The sequence below is a fragment of the Cenococcum geophilum genome (assembly GCF_001692895.1).
Source record: "Cenococcum geophilum 1.58 unplaced genomic scaffold K441scaffold_7, whole genome shotgun sequence".
NCBI classification, from domain to species: domain Eukaryota; kingdom Fungi; phylum Ascomycota; class Dothideomycetes; order Gloniales; family Gloniaceae; genus Cenococcum; species Cenococcum geophilum.
Window position 1 is genome coordinate 3207335 of NW_027137565.1, and position 20328 is coordinate 3227662.

General features: G+C 46.3%; 7 protein-coding genes across 7 annotated transcripts; 2 read left to right on the forward strand and 5 right to left on the reverse strand.

Annotated features, from left to right (window-relative positions):
* Positions 1-2090: 2090 nt before the first annotated feature.
* K441DRAFT_739184 (uncharacterized protein) lies at positions 2091-4401 on the reverse strand (the record flags this gene model as incomplete). The annotated part of the gene is made up of 5 exons (XM_067654350.1): positions 2091-3732; positions 3787-3945; positions 3994-4077; positions 4127-4172; positions 4225-4401. 5 exons carry the CDS (start codon positions 4399-4401, stop codon positions 2297-2299), a joined length of 1902 nt encoding a protein of 633 aa, XP_067507903.1. The 3' UTR covers positions 2091-2296.
* A 2967-nt stretch (positions 4402-7368) lies between these two features.
* K441DRAFT_604351 (CDK-activating kinase assembly factor) lies at positions 7369-8893 on the forward strand. The gene is made up of 3 exons (XM_067645338.1): positions 7369-7486; positions 7553-7793; positions 7854-8893. Exons 1-3 carry the CDS (start codon positions 7426-7428, stop codon positions 8665-8667), a joined length of 1116 nt encoding a protein of 371 aa, XP_067507904.1. The 5' UTR covers positions 7369-7425; the 3' UTR covers positions 8668-8893.
* Positions 8894-11068: 2175 nt separating this feature from the next.
* Positions 11069-11391, reverse strand: K441DRAFT_321454 (uncharacterized protein). Its single transcript, XM_067641166.1, has one exon. It carries the CDS (start codon positions 11325-11327, stop codon positions 11073-11075), a length of 255 nt encoding a protein of 84 aa, XP_067507905.1. The 5' UTR covers positions 11328-11391; the 3' UTR covers positions 11069-11072.
* Positions 11392-11623: 232 nt separating this feature from the next.
* On the reverse strand, positions 11624-12899 carry K441DRAFT_629464 (cytosolic Fe-S cluster assembling factor NBP35). Its single transcript, XM_067646233.1, has 5 exons — positions 12842-12899; positions 12661-12796; positions 12470-12589; positions 12173-12397; positions 11624-12096 (listed from the first exon to the last, which is right to left on the reverse strand). Exons 1-5 carry the CDS (start codon positions 12893-12895, stop codon positions 11750-11752), a joined length of 882 nt encoding a protein of 293 aa, XP_067507906.1. The 5' UTR covers positions 12896-12899; the 3' UTR covers positions 11624-11749.
* Positions 12900-13005: 106 nt separating this feature from the next.
* On the forward strand, positions 13006-14986 carry K441DRAFT_654561 (TRAUB-domain-containing protein). The gene is made up of 3 exons (XM_067647699.1): positions 13006-13050; positions 13114-13225; positions 13277-14986. The coding sequence occupies exons 1-3, from the start codon at positions 13029-13031 to the stop codon at positions 14655-14657; spliced, it is 1515 nt and encodes a 504-aa protein (XP_067507907.1). The 5' UTR covers positions 13006-13028; the 3' UTR covers positions 14658-14986.
* Positions 14987-16060: 1074 nt separating this feature from the next.
* Positions 16061-16627, reverse strand: K441DRAFT_321474 (uncharacterized protein). Its single transcript, XM_067641167.1, has one exon. It carries the CDS (start codon positions 16519-16521, stop codon positions 16165-16167), a length of 357 nt encoding a protein of 118 aa, XP_067507908.1. The 5' UTR covers positions 16522-16627; the 3' UTR covers positions 16061-16164.
* Positions 16628-17553: 926 nt separating this feature from the next.
* Positions 17554-19803, reverse strand: K441DRAFT_654563 (uncharacterized protein). The gene has a single exon (XM_067647700.1). The coding sequence runs from the start codon at positions 19749-19751 to the stop codon at positions 17994-17996; it is 1758 nt and encodes a 585-aa protein (XP_067507909.1). The 5' UTR covers positions 19752-19803; the 3' UTR covers positions 17554-17993.
* Between the last annotated feature and the right edge of the window lie 525 nt (positions 19804-20328).

Here is a 20328-nt window from a genome sequence, read left to right on the forward strand (position 1 = left end):
AAAGTTCAGGTTCGTCGAAATATTGCCGCTTACCTATTTTCACTGCTCGCTTGTTAAAACTCTGTATTTCACTAATGTCACCCAGCCTTCTAAGGCTGCTTGTTAAGCCCACTTGACTAAGGGAGCCCTAAATTATATCTTCTGCTTACTAGCTCCAGGCTAGATAATCATGCAACATGAACCCTTGAAAGGTCGTAATTCCAACGTTGAAATCTTCCGCTTAACCCAATTTGGCAAGCCGAACGAGTGCCAATCCTGCATCGACCCCACCACCCCGCCATCCTCTTCAGTATTAGGAACGTCAACAATGCCAGTGAGGCCGCATGCATTTAACCAAAATTAATTATATCTCTGCAATATTCTCCTATTTTCTGTCACTTTCAACTGAACTTCGTCTCCAAGCACTCCGGCTCCTCTATAACAATACCACATCGTATCATGTGCAGAACAGCATTTGGGCCCTCTAAATGCAAGCCTTTGAATGCCTATGATCCTTCTATTTCCTTCTCTATCTCTCCCCCCTTATCAACAAGTAGCTCTACGATAAGGTAGCCAACGTGCTTTAAGGCGTGTTCGACTGCAATCCGGAGCTTTTTCAATTTGGCGTTGATCCGTGGTTTCACCGGCGTCAATTAGAAGATAATTAGTGGCACTTAATCTGGTAGTCGTGCTCAATCTGAAATAAAGCCGACTGTTCGGTTGATCGTTCTAAAAGACCTCAGATGAGGCTCAAAATTAGCGACCTCGGTAAGGGCGGTAGAGTCATAGTAGGCAATTGGACGAGTGCACGAGTAGAGCTCCAGATTAATCTGACGCCAAGAGCCTCAATTCAACTACTATATACGGTAAAGGGTGCGAATTTAACGCGGATGCCGATCTAGAGGAGCTCCAGATTAGAAAGTCGCTAGATTGACCGAACAGACACCTCCAGATCAGATTAAAACTCCAGATCAACTCAGTTCTGAAGCCTCCATATTCAATCTGGAGATGCAACCAAACGCACCCTTACGCTTTGTGTTCCAGATAACCCGTTCAGGCCTTACACCATTCACTCACGGAATTCGCATCAACACGTCTAAGGTGTCTCTAAGCTCGTCAAGCCTATTACAAAGTGCGAACTACGGGCATGTGCAAGCGAAGCTCAAAGAGATAGTAGCACGGTTGGGTTCTGGTACTACCTCCGCAACCTGCGGATCTAATTTGAAGATAGCTTGTTTATCACTAACCAGATTAGGACTTGCGGGTATCGGATATTGTGGGCCCAAGAGTTTAAGCCTTTCGAGAAGACTTTTCCAGATATCATCCAATTGCAATTCTGTCTTAAACTGTTGGCCGCAATTCGTGGCATTAATCGAGTTGAGATTGCTGGGAGTGTTTAAGATGGTTTCGCTTCCATACTTGCGGAGATGATGTAGGGATAGGAGGGAAGCAGACCTACCGATTATTAACTATAAGACGAAACGCATCGTGAACCAAAAAAAAGGGGATAGCTAGGATATTCGACACTCATTCTTAGACCCAATCACAACTTGGGTATTGCGAAGATCTGAAATGCTGGCTTATTGTGATCTCTTGGTACTGCCTGGTACTCTCTTGAGAAAATTGAAATTAATCAAATAACTTGAATCAAACGGCGAACGCTGTTTTCATAAGGGATTTGAGCGCTCAGCGTTCAATAAGACCTTTTCCGCTTGTGAAAGCCGGACAAATAGTCTTCTTTACAAACTTCAAGATGATTTTTTTTCGGATTGAAGACTTTGGGAAGTTAAAGGCTTACTGAGAGGAACTTTGAAGGATATTATTAAATCTAAATATCTAGGGGGCCTGCGTATGAGCATGCATTACACTCAAGCTTGTGCGGAACTGACTAGGATGAAAGCCTAGGAAACGACAGGTAGCTTAAAGAATGTATGTTAATCTCGGTTGAATTTTCGAACCCAGAGTATTCCAACTCCTAAAATGAAAATTGGAAGGAGCCCGCAGATTGTGGAAAGTTGGTGACCATACCGATGATAATCTTCACCTGTATAGCAAAGGTGTTGGGAGAGATATGTTAAGGGTGAAACGAATCGCGACAAACACAGATTGCCAAGTCGCCGCGTCAGAGGGCCCAAGTATCAATCTAGGAACTGGTCTAATGTGAGAATAGTATATGAATAGATACTTCTCATGGGCATAAGACCGTTCCAACATTGCAGGGTGTCATCGAATGTAAAATATCGCAACAATTTCCAATCCTCTGAAAAGGTTAAATGAGGGACTTTGGATTGGTTGGTAACTGCGCAAAATGGCAGTTCTATGAGTCCAAATGCTTCAGTCTTGCCGCTCTGAACCTACTAACCTTTTTAGTCTTACCATTTATTTCCTCCACAAGAGGTTCTTCAGACTCTGCTTCCGATGGCATGAAGCCGCCTTGTTTCTGGATTAAACGATTCCGTATCCTGTGGTATTCTACTGCGACCTCTTGGTTGAATATCATGGGATCCAGACCAGTATCATCCGGTGGAGAAACACGGTCTTCAGTGACTGGCCGCTCAACAATACTTGAGGCCAAAGTCTTTCCGGGAGGGCCCTCGGGAGTATATCGAGGCACTTTACTGCCTCGACCATGGTGATTAGGATCAGAAAAAGCCGAACGCAGTTCATGGGTAGTTCCAGCAGCAGGGCTTGAGTGTGTGGCTCGGCTTGAAGCTGGAGCTTCACGGGAACTCTTAAAGCGAGAAACTCTGGTAGTCTTCGATTGCACTGAGGGTGCACTATGATATTCATCAGAGGGAGCACTCCGTTCCACGATTACTTCATTTAATGGCGGGGTTGGCACTGGCGTAACTTTGGTGTGTTGAGTATTTGTGTTGTGGGCAGTGGGGGCCGGCGATATGTCGAGTTCTTCGGCAAATCTGACAGTCTTCTTGTCATCCAGCTTTGGGACACTTTTATTATCAAGTCCGGCCGGCTGTTTTTGAACTACAAGCCTGCGAACATCTTCAGCGTATTCGGTAAGAGGATTGCTCTCAGGTCGTGGTCCAAGGTTCTCCAACATGCGGGCGTTCAGCCTCTTCTCAAGTTCAAGCATTTCATTTTTGTAATCATCGGTGAGAACTCTACGGGTGATGCGGCCATATTCATCCTCCTCTTCATCATCAGTCGCAACATATTCACTCTCATAATCTTCATCGGAACCCGAGAATTCGCCGCCGGCATCAAGGTCAATCTCGGCTACCACAGAACCAACCTCGGAAAGCCCATACTGCAGCATCTCTCTACGGAGAGCAGCATCTTCTGGTGACTCATCGGCAGGTATTACAGGGTACGAGGCAACTTCATTGTCATTCTTGTCTATTTCAATAACTCTGTTGCCACGATTGAAGGTAAAGGCCGCTAGGTCGTTGTTAAAACCACTAGACGCTAATCCATCCGGTTTAGTAGATTTCGCAGCGCCCTGTTCAGTTCCCGAAGAGAGGGCTTCCGTTTCCTGTGGAAATAGTAACGATCTAGTCTTCGTGGAGGATGATGAACTAGAAGACGCCTTCAGATGAGCTGAGTGTTTACCGTCTAGCTTTACTGTTTTGTTACTTTCGGTGACTGAGATGATACCCTTAGCTTCTTGTAATCCTGGTTGGCGCGAGGGCTTCCTGTCTGTAGCTTGTGTTTCTTCAAACTCGGCTACACCTGTTTTCCGTAACGTGTTTATGATGCCAGGTGCGCTTTTACTTGGATGTGACAGGGTACTTGCTAGATAAGATTATTAGCGACTGGGTACCAAATAGGTAAATACTGAAATCTTACAAATAACGTTGCCTTCCTCGTCCAGTTCCTCTTGTATGTCAGTCAAAGGGAGTCCTTCTTCGTCGTCAAGATCCGGCTCCAGTAGGGTCAGCGCAGCTCGCAACTTCTTTTCAGCGGCATCAAGCTGCTTCTGTACGGTTTGTGTGTTTTGCTGAACGTCTATAAAAACTTAGTCATGTCTAAAGCGAGCGCATTAGAGGCACTCACAATCCAGTCGTCTGGAAATCAAATCAATAACTTGTGACGCATTTCGCTGGATACCTTTGCCAAATCCAAGAAGCTCTTTGATCTCTGGAGAGCCTTAGCGCACTACCAGAGAGGTTTAATTGAGACTCCATACCCTTTTCGTTCACTAGGTCGCCTCCGAAGTATTTACCAATGTTAACCTGCTCAGGTTAGCAAGACTGTTGGCCCAATGGCAAAAACGAGGGCCATTACTATATCTTCTGTGGTTGGCTGGCCCTTGAATCGTTGGATTTCTTCCTTTAGCCCTTCGTACTCTAGCTCCCACGTCTGCCAGTGCTGCAACGATTTCCGCAGCTTTGCCACATTCTCCTCTAGCCGTAGTCGGTGTCTCTCCAGATCAACCAGCGGATCTCGTGTAGCGCTCTCCATCTTAGTTATGGCGAGCGGAATGTCGTCTAAATATAGTTGGAGAGGCTTTCGTGTTCTGGTGACAAAGGACGTCGAAAGTTCCAGTGAGAGAAAGAGGGATTGTCTAAAGTGCAGAGCTTGGCAATGCACGCGCGGGCCAGCGCGGGCCAGCGTCGGTGCCGCCGAAACGCCGTTCCCCGGTGTTTACATACAAATTTACTATGTACGCGACGGGGAACACGCCTTCCTTACCATCCTCCGCCGCCTCCATGCATACCTCATCATCGCTATTACTTTTAAAGCCAATGTCCTCTGCTAAACGTCTATACTAATTAAAATCTTAGTGTTTTTAGCTTAATTAATATACCTCCCGTCCACACACGCAAGCCAAGGAAACTTCCTACTAATCTTTCTACTAACCTTTTTGCCTTAACTGCCGCCCACCTACTCCTCTATAACCCCCCTAATATTAAAAAATAGCGCTAGACCCTTTAGGCAATAAAAAAGGAGATTAAAATGTTATAGGAGGACTTTAAGGATCGCTAGCTATATATTATAAACTTCTAGTTGCGTTAAAAGAAAGGCGACTTTAATAAAGAGACTTTATTACATAAGGACCTTTACTACTATTAATACTAGCGCCTATAGGCTAAAAGTAAAGGAAATAATATCTAGAATAGGTCTATTATTATTATAAAGGAGTATAGTAAAAGAATTTATGTTATTAAGCTCTACTAACCTAATTACGCAATACCTAACTATATTAAAATTATCCCCTATAGGGACTGTATTAAATATATAAAAATAATAAAAAAGGCTAATAAATTTAAGCGTAATAAGAAGCTAAAGGAGTTAGCCGGTAATAAGATGCGGAAAAGATATAGACTAAAGGATATTAAGGACGCAATTAGGTTAAATAATAACCCTATAGCGCACGCCAAATTTAAGGCTACTAGGGGTACTTTCTTTTAGTTAAAAGATATAATTAACGCTAGTATAGAGTAGAAAGCAAAGAATTCTAATTCTATATATTTTAGAGTGGGTTTAAAGGCTAATAAGTAATAGTTAAAGCTAGCGGAGTATCTTAAGGGTGGTAGGTCGCTATATAACTTTCCTAAATAGGCTATTTCCAGTAACTCTAAGCAACTTTAAAAAATTTATACTAATTTTGCCAATTAATTAAAGGGCTATAATTATTTAAATATTAGCTATTTTTGCCTAGATAGTGTTATAAGCAAGGTAACTATATAGGTAGACACCTTTCGGCTTAAAACTCTTACCTACTACAGTGCTTAGCTTATAATAATAGATGCTACTTATAACACTAATTTAGTTAATTAGTTCCTCTTTACCCTTATAGTCCGTAACTCTTATAGTAAATATCAGCCCTATATATATTTCCTATTAAGCTACTAAAACGCCAGTATAATATTAGCCTATTTAAATAAGATAATTAGGTAGTAAGTTATATATATAAGGCTTAGTCACTCCCCCCCCCTAATACCTCTACTAATATTTTAGCCCCTATTTTCCCTATTTTTTTCTTATATTTCTAAGGAAATTTAGGCTAATTAGGCATAGGTATAGGGGTTAAGGGGGGTGGAACCCTAGATACTTTATTACTAACAATTCTACCGCTAAATAAAAGGCTGTTTAAGAGGCTTTTCTAGGCCCTCCTATATTAACTAAAGTAGTTTAACACCTTCTCTACTAAAGGCACTTTAGTAAAACCCTTAAATGGAAGTTTAGCGGCAACCAATATAAGGTAACGCTGTAATACTGCCTTATGGCGCTTAAATATAAGCAAACTAAAAGGGGTTGTATAGACTCCTTACGTATAGCTATTAAAGCTCTACCTATACTAGACTATAAAAAAGGCTTTAAATATATTTAAAAGGAATTAATTAAGAAGATACCTCTCTAGGCCTAGTATAAACATAAATATTTAATAATACTGCTTTAAATTAAAATAATAAATACGGTGGAGTCTTAGCATAAAGTCCTTAAATACTTATTTAGTAAGGGAGAGCTTTATAAAACCTCCCTTACTAGCTGTACTAAGTATGTTATAGTTACTATAAAGGACTATAATATACGCGCCTATACTATAAAGCTTAACTTTTAAACTAAAAGACACCCTATAGTGCTTAAGCACCCCTAGATAAAAAGCCTTTCTTATTTAGTATAGTTGTTAATTATAAATAAGCTTAAAATTATAGAAAAGAAGGATACGGAGTATAACAATAATAATAGTAGAGAGCTCCTAGATAAGGTTAGCTGCTCCTATACCTTTTATTAAACCTATTAACTCCCCTACCGCCATATCTAGAGCAATAATAAGGTATTTAGCTACCTCCGCTAGAAAGACTTTAAACGATATAAGTATATATAGGAGGACTGTAGCTTTAAAACCTATTAAGGTAAGAATAAAGAGTATATTATAAAGGATATTAATAATAATCCTTTTGCTCCTTAGCGTATAAGGCTTATAATAAGGGAGGCCCTTAATAATATTAAGGATCGCTTCTATTAAATTAAGGAGAAAGCTGCCGCTTTAGAACCTTAAATACGGGAGAAGTTAATAGATTAGTAGCTATTAAAGCTTAATTAAGCCTCTAGTAAGGTATAGCATTAGAAAATTAAGGAGTTTATTAAGGAAACTAGTCTTCCTATATTAATAAATAAGTAAGTAAACGCAGGGAACCTCTAAAACACTATAAAATATACATACATTTAACTTCTTATATATTTAAAAAACCTTATATTTTTGTATATATAGGGAGATAGTAAGGGGGACGTGTTCCCTATCGCGTACATAGTAAATTTATATGTAAACACTGGGGAACGGCGTTTCGGCGGCACCGACGCTGGCCCGCGCTGGCCCGCGCGTGCATTGCCAAGCTCTGCACTTTAGACAATCCCAGAGAAAGATTGTGAGCGATAACACGGCGAAACTTCGGCTCTGGTACACCCTTCAAGATTGACATCAAACACCCCAAGTTGCTTGAACCTCAAGCCCTACAACTGCCTACTTCCACTGCAAACATGTCCCGGGCAGCGCAGCGCGGCGGTGCAACGCCTTCCAAGCGCCTCGCAGAGGATGGCGGTGAGCTGCATGCCCATCTCTCCAGCCTCAACCTACAAACTCCAACATCTACTGACAAATCCTCAGACATTTGCCCCGTTTGCAAATCGTCGCGGTACCTGAACCCAAACATGCGATTTCTCGTAAACCCTGAGTGCTACCATAAGATGTGCGAATCATGTGTAGATCGGATCTTTTCACACGGTCCTGCGCCATGCCCAATTGCTGGGTGCCGAAGAACACTGCGAAAGCCAAAGTTTAGGAAGCAGACATTTGAGGATATTCAGGTTGAGAGGGAGGTGGATATAAGACGGAGAATGTCAAAAACGTACGCCACATGTTTTAGAAACAGTCCTGTTAGGTCCTAGGTGAAAACTGACTCTAATAGTTTCAACCGCCGTGAGGATGATTTCGTTTCATTACTCGCCTATAATGATTACCTCGAAAAGGTCGAAAATTTTACTTGGAACCTTATAAATGGGGTAGACGTTGAAGAGACAGAAAAGACAATCTCCGCCTACGCGGAAGAAAACCGGAGAGAAATCTCTCGTAATGAATCCGTAGCAGCTCAAGAAGCCCAGTCCCGTAAAGCCCGCGCTGCTGAAGAACAAGAATTAACTCGGCTAAGGAGAGAAGATGCGCGACGAGAAGATGAGTTGGAACGGCGAGAAAAGGCAGATATGAGGAGGGGCATAATCAATAAACTGGCCACAACGGATGGCGATGCTACGAGTATTGCAAGAGAAGGACAAAGAGTGGTTCTGAAAAAGAGCCTGGCTCGGCGAGCAGCAATCGATAAACAGCGGGATAATGACCCCTTCGCAGCTGGAACGGAGAACGGCGATGCATCTAGTGGAATAATATTCAAAGGTCTTAAGAAACGCGTTGCCCCCACACCAGAGAAACCGTATGATCCATTTGATGGATGGTCAGTAGAAAATGAATACTTTGTGCTGCAGGGCCAATACGACTGGGACTGGCTTAGTCAAGCACGGACTGATATACGACATACCGCCGGCGGTTACGATGTCAACGACTACTGCGCTAGAGCACTGTGTGAAGCATTTTCTGGCTTTGGTGTCTTTATTGAAGATGAAGTTGCAGGAAGAAACGTAGGTTCTGCACAGTCCATTGCCACGGCAGCGGCAGCAGCAGTTGCAGGAAGCGAAAGGTCTGACGTCAACATGGACGATGTTTTCTGAGCATTATACCCGGATATTAGAGCTTTGGGAGGGGGCGTTGAGGTTCTTGAGCTGGGTCTATTTACGTAGTATGTAATGGGTAAAGAGGGCATTTGAACCTTTCCCGGCATTATATTCATAGTACCTGCAACGGCAGACCGGTTAGTAGGTGTAACAGTAGATTATCGTACACTCATAACTGATAAGATTCGTCCCTAACCTGACTTCTTGCTAATTGCATCGAGACAGAAACACTTCAATACTCAATCTGCCGCCTAATTTAGTCGGACACGTGATAGGATATGATGGCTTCTAAATTCTGTTGCTCTTATGACACGGGCTATGAGTGACGCTATTGCGAAAACGGATACTGTGAGTAACTATTGGTATGAACACCATCTAACGTGTAGTAATATAGATAGTGATTATGTCCATACTCTCATTTTAGGCAAGAAGGCTTATAGCATCTAATGTTTTTAGATTAAGTAATCAGTCCGGGAAGGCCGATATTATTTCCATAAAACAGGAATTCAAACAAGACGTTTATACCAGCTCAAATTCTTGTTCCTCAATCTCATCCACCATAGCGTCACCTTCCATAAAACCATGCAAATACCCGTCCCCAACAACCTCATATTACCCTTAGCCGACCGGCCTGAGAACGAAAGGGACACCCCTGCCATAAAAGATACAAACTTCGTCTCCTGATTTTATCACATCCGTGCCCCAACCAAATCTTCCCGCTTCGGTTCCGAAAAATTGGCGATTGTAGCACCATAACCCATATGACCCATTATACTCTTAGACCTGCAGCTCCTCCAGAGCAAGTTCTGTAGTCACTTGGCTAATATCATAGGTACTATGCGGATGGCTGTTAGCATCGTCCGAACTAGCTCTGTGCTCCTCCGCACGCGTCGTCATCCTCCAGATGAATTCTGCGAAGTGTGCCCCATATTCTGGCCCTGGAACAGTTCGATGTTTCGTCCTATTGCAGATAAAGGTACACCTCAGCGCCTCGAAACTCTCGGCACTGATATGCCTGTCCGGAAAAGCAATATCCAAAACATTCAAAATCTACAGCCGGGCGTTCTCACCGTTAGCCTTCTACCACGCCTCATGACCGCTTCCCACAATGTCCGGTGTCATGCGGACAGGTTCAGACTCTTTTCCTTCAAAGGCTACTTGGCCTTGAACGACTAAAGGCTAGTCTATAATGGCGTTCCGTTGGCTTCTCCGAAGTGTCTCTACAACTTTTATTGTGTCGACATGTTTTCCGCGAACGACGTGATGAGCATTGTCTTGCTTAAACCTAAAGTCAACTTCCGAGTCCCCTGCTGCGTGAGAGCCATAGTGCTTGAAGATCAATGGCTCGTGATGGCATAGTTGTTTCCAGTCAGGAACTCAAGAGGGTAAGCTTACATCCGACTTTTCATTGCTCTTGGCACAACAATATAGTGGGTCACAACTCCTCCGAGTTGTAAGGTAGGCCGTAGTAAAGACCTCTGCAGGTCTAGATTGTAGTCCGCTCCTCAAAAGTATCCTTGTCTGTAGAAAGATCAAGCACCCCATAGATCTTGTCGCTTGTAAGTGTACATTTCAGGTTTTAAGATTCTCGGGGTATGTCGAGCAACTGAAGGCCTGTTTGGCCGTCTCTTGGACCACGCGCTGAGTTAGTTTCCCGCAAATGATCAACTCGATTATTCAACCGACAGTGTATTCTCCATGCGCCCAAAGGAGCAGGTCTGCGTCTAAAGATCGAAGCATTTCTATAATTGAGGCAAGATACACCTAGCTGCAGGAAATTATGCCAAGATGAAACACGGACTTTGCTGCATTTGCAGCTTCCTGAACCACCCAGACTCTTTTGGACTGTGCATAACAATATAAGCTCATCGATTAGATGATAGATTTCAGCCAAGAAAGAATAGCTGCTAAAGGGGCTCACCCAAGCTCGATTTAAGAAGAAACTTGGTAAATCTCAGGGCAGGTTTAGAATCTTTTCATCTCCCATAAATCTTGCCCGCGCAGTTTTCTCGTCCCAACCCGTCTGTCACATTTCTGCAAACTTCCGATTGATAGCTTCCAAAACATCGAAAGCAGACCTTTCCGCGTTCGAAATCTCCTCACCAAGCCATATTATGACCTGTCTTGTCTTTGCATATATTTGTCCCATCCGTTTAACATACTTTCTGCGCTCGCTCATGTCATTTTAACTGATGCATAGAGCATCCACCCAAAGCGTTAGCGGTTCGTCCTTGCTGTAAGTCCGCTTGCATCAACGTAATCGCCTCAGCGCGGTGAACAGTTCACCTCCAATAACTTCAACCCCATCGGAGAGGATGCGCCCAGGGGATCTGAGGCAGCCTGTGGCGTGGTACAAGTATTGGTAGATGAGATGGTTCATGATATCCCGTAATCAAAGCGTCTCAATAAATCCATTCAATTCTCCGTTTATATAAGTCTAAGCTTTGATTTTCTTGGTCAAGGCTGTCATCGTCGTCGTCGTTTTGGTTACAGAGCGAATTGGCGCATACGTAAGAAAGGGCCTCACACTCCGGAGGGCTCTCTAGACGAACATGTGAGATGCTGCATATGATGTCGTCTTCGTACTCCCCGGTTACGATAGTGAACAGACGAGTCTCAATCTGAGGATTCAATGATTTGTACGAGTAGACTAGCATGTTGGAAGATTTTAACGGGAATGATAAACATCAGAGAAGCCAAGACAACAGTATTGAAGAAAGTACATTAAAGCATCCAAATTGGCTCCATCTTAGTTTTGCGTATATGTGCAAATAGGTTTTTGTGGGGATACCTGGCTTGATCCATGCGAGCCTGAAGGAATGCCTTGCATGTGGTTTAACCTATGTATTAAAAGTCTACACCTACCATAATTGTCGGCCACTTATAATCGCAAGTTTAGTATAAAGTGTAAGCCTTCACGGAATTAGTCAGGGATTCAAGGTTAGTACGAGTGCTGGATAATTTAGGTCCATGAAACATAAAACCACCCCAAAGTATACAAACCTCTAGCACCAGTTTTAAAGATTATTTATTGAAATGACTACACTTTATGTAATACAGTCCATATAACACAAATTCATTACAACCCCAATGACTCTCTCACAGTTTTGGAGATCTCTTCAAATACCCTCGCGTGCTGGCTCTCGGGTTCAGCAACAACTGTCGGCCTTCCACGATCTGCATCTTCGCATATGCTTGGATGAAGCGGGATTTCGCCTAGTAAGCGCAGGTTATGTTCTCTGCACATTTTGACAATGTGTGTTGAGGAGCCGAAAATTGGATGTGAGGAAGAGCAGGTGGGGCACACGAAGGATGACATGTTCGAGATGAGGCCGAGCAGTGGGACGGAGACCTTTTGGAAAAGGGTTACGCCCCTAATAGCGTCTTTCAAAGCAAGGTCTTGCGGAGTCGAAATTATGATGGCTCCTATCCGAGGTTAGGCTAATTGTCCTTTCCGAAGAAGCCTAGAAATCAGCAATTGAAGTAATGGATGTACACGAACCATCTAATTTGACCTGCTGTGTTATTGTCAATTGTACATCTCCCGTCCCTGGAGGAAGATCCAGCACCAGAATGTCCAGTCCCCCCCAGTCGACTTCGTGCAGAAGTTGCTGTAGAGCTTTCATAACCATCAAGCCACGCCACGCTACGGGTGAGGCCTCAGGGATTAAGTACCCCATAGACATGGACTTGACGCCATAATTGGATAAAGGAATGAGTTGGTTGTCTAGTTTGGAGACAGCAATGTGAGTTTAGTTACTCTAGAGGGTTAGGCTAGAAGATCGAGGCACGAACTGACTCGAGGATAACCTAGGTTCACCGGAAAGGTTCAAGAGGGTGGGTATTGAGGGTCCGAATATGTCGGTGTCAAGAATACCTGTTCGATAGCCATTGCGAGCGAAGGAGAGGGCAAGGTTAACTGCGATCAGGTCGTTAGAAAGAATGGCTGTAGCTAAATGCCCATTTTTCTGTTTTTTAAGACAGACCCACCAGCTATTGTAGATTTCCCCACTCCACCCTTGGCAGAGGAAACAGCAACGACTTTCTTCACATCGCGTATGCTTCGCTGCTGCGGGAGTCCCCGTTGCATCCGTGGAAATTGAGGAGTGCCAGAACGCGGGAGTCCCTTCCAGAATTAGTCAGGTTTGGATATTAAAATTGGCAGCACTACCAATGGATTTCCATGTTGCAGGCGGTGTAAAGTGGAAAATAGACGTCGTTTCATTTTCTCATCTTGGTGTTGTTGCTAGTCGGCGTTCATCGCTAGACGTCGGTTTGGAAAATCGTCCGAGCGAACCGCCGATAGGCCGACGAAATTTCTTGAAGGTCGAATACGAAATTAACCAACCTTCTACAAAATGAAAAAGCCCAGGTCACAAGGTGATATACAAACTCTGCCTTGATTTCTCAACATTTTATATACTTTCTGACAGCTGAGAACAGATTTTGACCCCGAGGAACTGCTTGATCCTGCGCCTAGTGACAGTGATGGAACCTCAGACGAACAGAGCGTAGAAGATGCACATGATGGGAGGGAACACTACATGAATGTTGGGTACTGACCGGTATAATCGCTGATTGGTTCTTAACTTTTAACAGAAGACAGGAAGAGTAAATTTCGGAAACGTGACGTTGTCCCACTGGGACCTCAGTATGAAGGCTCTCGGGTTAGTCGAGATATCGCTTTGAATGACGACAGCGATGATCCTTTTGCCAAGGGCTTTGATGCGGAGAGCAGCGAAGGAGAATCAGACAGTGTTTCTAAGAGAGTCAATGGTGTAAGACTTGATCGCATAGAGGAGAGCGACGTGGAAAGCGACGAGAATGGTGAGGATTCATTGATTTCGGACGGAGACCAAGAGGATGGCATGGAAGAGGACGGTGGGGCGACCGAATCTGAAGATACAGAAGATGAGAATGAAGATAAGGACGACGCGAGTGTCAGCGAAGAGGATCAAAATGATATTATCACGAATCGCGCCAACCTACGGAAGATTATGAACGAAGAGCAGAAAAATGTAGCTACCACTATATCACAAGCAGCGAAGGCAGACGCAGAAAAAGGGAGGGCAGTGAAAGCTCAGCGTAGCACATTCGATTCTCTCCTGAACTCCCGAATACGGCTACAAAAGGCTTTAATATCCACGAACTCCTTTCCTCCCGCTTCCGAAGACACTACTGGTGCTTTTAAACTCGGAGGTGAAGCTATACATGCTGCTGAAACAGCTGCTCTGAACCTCCTCACGACACTATCCAACCTCCGTTCAACCCTTGACGCAACCCGTACCGGCACTAAACGCAAGCGGCCAATTGCATTTACCACTTCCACCCTGTCGTCTGCGATTTGGGCCTCAATCCAAACCTCGGAGACGCAGAACATACCCAACCGGCGCACCGTTCTTGAAAAGTGGTCCGCCAAGTCACGCCCGGCAGCGATAATTCCCCATTCTCGGCGCCTAAACAACTCTGCAGCTGCGCAGCAAACCATCACCGATGTCCTCAACACTCATCTTTCCGACTATGCTCGCCTTATCAAACGGACACGAACCCCGCGCTCCTGCGCCCCCGTCCAGTCCGCTGCTGGCCTTGCTGAAGCAACTGACATATACGACGACGCGGACTTTTATGGTCTCCTTCTTAAAGAGTTACTCGAGCAGCGCTCGCAGGATGTATCTACTGGCAGTAACAACGGCGTCGAATTCATTGCTCAGGCACCATGGCAGGCAGCTCGCGAGGCGAAAACGAAGCGGGTTGTGGACACGAGGGCGAGTAAGGGGAGAAAGCTACGGTACACCGTACATGAGAAATTGCAGAATTTTATGGCGCCTGAGGACCGAGGAGCGTGGGGTGAGAGGCAAGCCGATGAGTTGTTTGGAAGTTTGTTTGGGAGGAGGATGGGGCTGGGTGAGGAGATGGAAAAGGACGACGAAGATATGAGCGACGAGGAGGATCTAGCAGAGCAAAGCCTCCTGTTGTTTAGAAGTTGAGGATCTTAAGGGAAATAGGTGGTGATTATGTGGTGTAAATAATCTATCTACTCAAGAAGTTACTGGATTTGATAGCAACCCTTTTCGAGCGCATGCGGACAACTGAATATCAACACACCATGAACATCCCTTCGAATTATCCCTCTACATATTCGTGCGGTTTCTCTACATTGGCCGATTAGAAGGGCCTGTTAGGAAGCACATACCGTAGCTTCAAGAGCGTCTGAGCAAAAATCCACGTGGCCAAGGTTGAATTCTCCCGAATAAGCATCGAGTCTCCATGGGTTTCATCAGACATTCCCACGTGCAAAAAATAGACAGTGCTTCACCAATGTCCTGGTTTGCTTGCGCCGTCAGATATTCCACGCACGCGATGTCTCTAGCCCCGGCGCCTCATCCGCCCATCGACATCTTAATCACTGTCTCACCCAAAGACCCGGTCGGAGGATATCGCGTCATATAGATTCGCTTACGGAGATTGGGGTCAGCCCTGCGGAGTATTCATCTCCGTGCGGATTGTACTGTACTTGAAACGAGGTAACCCCGATCGTAGCACGGGTTACGAGGCAATCCATGGTATGAAATGAGATCGCGCTCTAGTCTAACAGCGAGTCATACGGAGCAACACCATGTGGCCATGGTTGGAGCTTGCATTTAGTGCAATTAGTATCGCCACGGAAACTGAGTGAGGTTGAGACTGAGAGCGGACTGAGCTCTAGGCGCGACAGCAAGGGTGGCTGAACGCCTGTCAATAGCGTGGGCGGGTAGCACAGTATCATGAAAGAAGGCGAGCGCACAGCTGGTAACCTTACGAACAAATGCAGCTAAAGAGTTCATCCTACAAGTACAGCCGGATACATTAGTTCACCATTAGCACATCAGCGAACCTAATCATTGCTATGCCCATCATCCAAGCCTTCACTAACCACAGACACTCGTCCAAAAGCAATCAAAAAAGTACAGAAGCAAATCAAAAACAAAACTGGGGGTATCACCAAACTAGCTCCACTATTTGGAAGTGTCGTTCGTCGCTAGGACACGAATTGAAAGCAAATGCAAGCAAAAAAAGTATGCAAGCGTCCGTTTCGCGCGCTCCTTGGGATAAAAACATCTTCGTAAGAGGATCCTCCGTTACTTGAAGAAGTGAAAAAAAATTACAGAGGATGCGCGAGCAAACCCCTTTTCTTGAGTCGCATCCATATGCAAAAAGGTCGGTGCAAGAAATGAAAAGCGCAATGATTCCAAAGGGCCAGCAAGCGTCAAGAGTGGTGGTTTCGGGGAATACAAAGCGGTACGGTAATGTTGAGGGGTTGAAATTGAATTGGGACATTGAACGGAGACTGCATAACACATATCATCAAACCTTTCCTCTTCCCCGCAAGAACGCTCCGAGCATCGTTATCTTCCCCCTAGATATATGGTAACTGAAATCAAGGTGCTGCGACAAGTCGCATTGGAAAGAAGAAGAGATTCACTAGCATGGATCCCCGCATGGGAGCCAAGAGGGTCATAGCAATGCGTAGCCCAGGCCGACGGCTATCCCTGCGACGACGCCGTTCACGTTCATGTGCGACGCCGCGCCAGTGAAGGTTGCTGTTGAAGTTGGGCCGACAACGGTGGGACCTACGCCGGTGCTACTCACGGTATAGTTTGCGGCGGAGGTGACGGGAAGAATAGGGCCGTAGGATACGAGGACCGTAGAAGTCGTGTTCACAACGCTCGAGGGAGGCGTACCAGTCTGTGTCTCAGTGATGACACGGTAGACAGTACGTGTTGTGAAGTAGGTCGATACACTTGTGTCTTGGGCAAAGGCGACCGGAAGAGCCAGGAAGAAAAGAAGGGACTGTGAAGCCGGATAGCGCATTTCGACCGTAATGACAGCGTAATTTGGCTAAATGGTGTTCACGTGGTTTCTGGAATGTATGCGCGATGATGGTATGGGCTTCCGATGGAGCGGCTCTGGAATGAATGCGACTGGTGCAGAGCTGATTGTTGACGATGCTTGTTTATTCGAGCTTTGAAGCTGGCTAATGTTCGACAATGATGGAGAAGGGGTCCCCGAAGCTGAACTGTACGTCTAGTGAAGCTGCGATAGGGCTATACAGAGTCGTGTGCGATGCGCGCGGTATGTGCTTGTGCTTGTGCTTGAGCTTGAGATGCGACGGTTTGCGACAGCGACAGTGGTGTTAACGGGAGTGAGACTTTCACAGAAAGAACGTGTGTGCAAGGCGCTGCCTGAGAATTGATCAAACGAGTGACTGTAGCAGAGCAAGAGCTTTGCAACTGGTGGTGACGATGCGGCGCTTGTAAGAGAGGCAGAGGGAAGAAAACTGGGGTGGGAAGTGGATTTAGGTAAGATACCCATGAGCAATTTCACATTCACGCATCCCTTTGTGCCAATCAAGCCCAACCGGCGCTAACTTGTAATTCGGGGGTTTTGCACCCAATGTCGGGACGGTAAACTTGCAGAAGCACGCCAGCCATGCACGCGGAGGAGATCGTCACCCACAAATTATCCCAATTTTCAACCCCCTTCCCATTTCCCAGCCCGCTCCACGCCTCTATCATCATCCTGCCCCGTGAAGTCTTCTGACGGTCTAACCCGAGCGCGAACATCTTCATTTCTAACCATTCAGTTCCTCATCACCAGTCGTCCTCCAAACTATCTTCCTGACACGACAGTTCACTGCCACTTTTTCGGATGATGAAACGAGCCCAGCAAATCCCGCCTCTATTTTCGTGACCCGTGCCAGGGCTATGCATGCAAAAACCCTCACCAAAATAGTACGTGGCAGTCGGGAAACCACTGGCGTCGCACCCAGCTACCCTCTCTCCGTCTCTCGCGGCCTTTTACTGTGTCACGTCACCGCTGTCATTATTGCAATCTCACGTGCCCGTGGGAATTAAAAAGTGTAAACGGCAATTCGCCGTGATGCGATTTCGAGTAACATCATTAGCCGCCCCTATCATTGGTCGAGGTCATAAACCGTAATTCCCTCCAGCAACCCTTCTCTCCTGTACATGAGATTATGATGTCCTACTGTCCTGTCCTGTTGGCCATGCCGGTTGGTAGGTAGACTAGTTTACAAGATAATGCAAATGAAGCTGTGATGGCAGAAGGCACCTTAAATGGCTCGCTCGAGAAAATAGCCCAGCCATCCCATATCCAAATTCCCAAAGTCTCACCGCTAGTACTGTAACGCTCATGGCCACCCACATTACATTACTGTACAGTTTGCTGTATGTACCTGTAAGAATGAAAGAAGGCATGAACAGAAAGCGATGCATCGCGAGTCCTGCGGTCAACTTCTCCAGATGCCCGTGATAGTGATCGCTTCAGTCGCCCTCAGCAACCTCCGTGCTCTCCCATAGCCGGCGACAGATTTCTTCCGCTTCATTACGAACCCTGCCACTGTCGCTTCCGAAACTCTGCCTACCCTCAACATCTCCGTCATCCCCGACCCCGCGTGCCACCTCAAGGCTTGCTCTTGATCTTCGCCGATCCGCCCCTTCTCCCGCGCTGCTGGACTCGCGAAAACTCGAGGCGAGTCCCTCCCCACTATTAACGTTTACGAAACCGTTCGTCATTGGTGATCTTGGCACTTTTGTTTTGCGAGGGGAGCCTGGAATCTGATCGATACGTGCGATGGCATCAGCTAGCGGGTTACGGAACCGTCGGACAACTTTATACTCGAGTGATACTTGATTGAATTGCTGCTGGAGCCGGGGATCTATGCGCCCTTCGCTAGTCGCTGCGTATGTCATTCCTGATTGCAGCAATGTTGGCCCTCCGGTTCGGGGTAGGATGACCGGGATAAGCTTCTGCGGCTCAATGTTCGACGACGCGCGCTGCAGCAGCAACTTTTGCTGGGTCCTAGATGGTGGTAAATCTGTAGGCGTACTCGTTCCTGAGCGGCGAGACTGTGACCTAGAATGCGACGCGTGCAGCGGTTCCGTCATGTTTGGCGCTAACCTGTTCCATTTCTGCGCATCAAGGTCGCCGCTTTGCGCCTTTGGTGAACTTCGCGATGGGAGGAAGTTGCTATCCTTTGGTGTGCCTGCCGATCCATCGCCGTCCATGAAGCGTGAGACTAGGTCTTTACCGGGCGTATCTGCCAGGGTTGATCCTTGACTGTGGCTCAGCGACCGAGCATCGTGAGAGTCTGATACTACCGTTGCTGAGATTGACGACATTTGCGGGGGGAGGTTTTGGGAGGCACTGCGCTGTAATAGCCGAGAAGTAATCATATCCGCGTCAGGCGGTCGTGACTGATGATACGAACTGCCTCCGTTTGTCTGGCGGCTACTGTGTGAGCGCTCAGGCTGGTGGCGAGTTAGCGGCGAGGGAGGTGTGTGATATTTTAGATTCTGGATTTCCGTCTCCGTTGATTCGGAAGCTTCATTGTCGGTCTCAGAAGTCTGCACGTCTTTGCCGGGTTCGAATATGACTGAGTTCGAGCGGGTGTTCGAGCGGGTGGTGGTAGGTGACTGCGACGCACTCTCCTCCGTCCAGGCATCGTCATGGCCCTCTTCATGGCCCTCTTCATTCCCTATATCAAAATGCACTGTGGGGTGAGGGGCGTCTGGTGACTGGTGACGCGCCTTTCCTGGTTGCGCAAGTGAGCGCTTGGGGGGTGCTATCTCGCTCTTAGTTGTCTTCAACATGTTCTTCGTAGATCCCTGTCGTGGGAGATGTCCGCTAGAATGGTTCTTTCTTATGACTGTGTGGGATGAGTTCTTCACGATCCCGACTGTCGAAGCATTGCGTTTCACACCTAGGCGGGGGCTAGTTGGTGTCGAAGTCGAGTTGCCGGAATGAGAACGACGGTGATGTTTGGCACCGGCGGTGCCATCGCCCCCGTGCGTCTGAGTGAGTTTGTTTAACTTGTTGAGATTCTTGCCAACGGAAGCGTTCCTTGGGCCCATGCGACTCTGGCCAACGATATGTCTCTGAGGCTTGTGAGGACCTGCTCTGTGCGAAGAGGAATGCCCATCGGAGGGAGATTGCGATATGTAGGAGGAGGTAGAAGGATGCCTTGCGAGGACGGCTGGCCGTCTCGGCTGCGACTGAGCATCCTGAGAGGGAGGTGCCATGCTTACTTTTCTGCAGGTCTTTTGTGGCTTTCGCAGGCTTAGGGTCTTCCTGAGGGACGAAGAACAAAAGAGGCGCTCGCGGGTCAGCGCGCAGCTCAAGCTTGATTCGGCGGGTCAATGACTGATTAAGAAGGCCGCTGCATCAGCGGCCAGCCATGGGATCAATTGCGGGACAAGTAAGGGAGTAGTACAGCGTGTCCTAGCAGGAGCCCAATGTTGGTTGAGGTCTTGCGCCAATTGAGAGGGAAGGCGGTGAGGTCGTGCAGAAGGGCCTCCGCGCGAAAAAAGCACATGGCACTCTGCCACCTTATGAAAAGACAGTCGCACACAACACTTCCATACTTTCCATGCTTTCCATACGTGAATGCGTGAATTGCCTTCACCGCTGTTACTCAATTGTCTACCGTGCTTGCTCAACGCCTTTGTGGCATCGTCTGATTGATCAATTCGTGAACTCTATGTACAATTAACAAGTAAGCACAAAGTGCTTTTCCTGCACCTGGGCTTTACAAAGCCAGATTCATGAAACCCATCCACTCTGATTATGACTTGTAAGACATTTTTCGGAGCGAAACTG

Coding starts and splice junctions, on each gene's coding strand:
- K441DRAFT_654563 (XM_067647700.1), bottom strand. CDS start 19,751: ATGGCACCTCCCTCTCAGGATGCTCAGTCGCAGCCGAGACGGCCAGCC.
- K441DRAFT_604351 (XM_067645338.1), top strand. CDS start 7,426: ATGTCCCGGGCAGCGCAGCGCGGCGGTGCAACGCCTTCCAAGCGCCTC. Junction 7,487..7,552: donor GCGCCTCGCAGAGGATGGCG/GTGAGCTGCATG, acceptor ACAAATCCTCAG/ACATTTGCCCCGTTTGCAAA. Junction 7,794..7,853: donor AGACGGAGAATGTCAAAAAC/GTACGCCACATG, acceptor TGACTCTAATAG/TTTCAACCGCCGTGAGGATG.
- K441DRAFT_321454 (XM_067641166.1), bottom strand. CDS start 11,327: ATGCTAGTCTACTCGTACAAATCATTGAATCCTCAGATTGAGACTCGT.
- K441DRAFT_654561 (XM_067647699.1), top strand. CDS start 13,029: ATGAAAAAGCCCAGGTCACAAG. Junction 13,051..13,113: donor GAAAAAGCCCAGGTCACAAG/GTGATATACAAA, acceptor AGCTGAGAACAG/ATTTTGACCCCGAGGAACTG. Junction 13,226..13,276: donor GAACACTACATGAATGTTGG/GTACTGACCGGT, acceptor AACAGAAGACAG/GAAGAGTAAATTTCGGAAAC.
- K441DRAFT_629464 (XM_067646233.1), bottom strand. CDS start 12,895: ATGAAACGACGTCTATTTTCCACTTTACACCGCCTGCAACATGGAAAT. Junction 12,590..12,660: donor GGGGAAATCTACAATAGCTG/GTGGGTCTGTCT, acceptor ACCTGATCGCAG/TTAACCTTGCCCTCTCCTTC. Junction 12,097..12,172: donor ACAGCAGGTCAAATTAGATG/GTTCGTGTACAT, acceptor AACCTCGGATAG/GAGCCATCATAATTTCGACT.
- K441DRAFT_321474 (XM_067641167.1), bottom strand. CDS start 16,521: ATGCGCTATCCGGCTTCACAGTCCCTTCTTTTCTTCCTGGCTCTTCCG.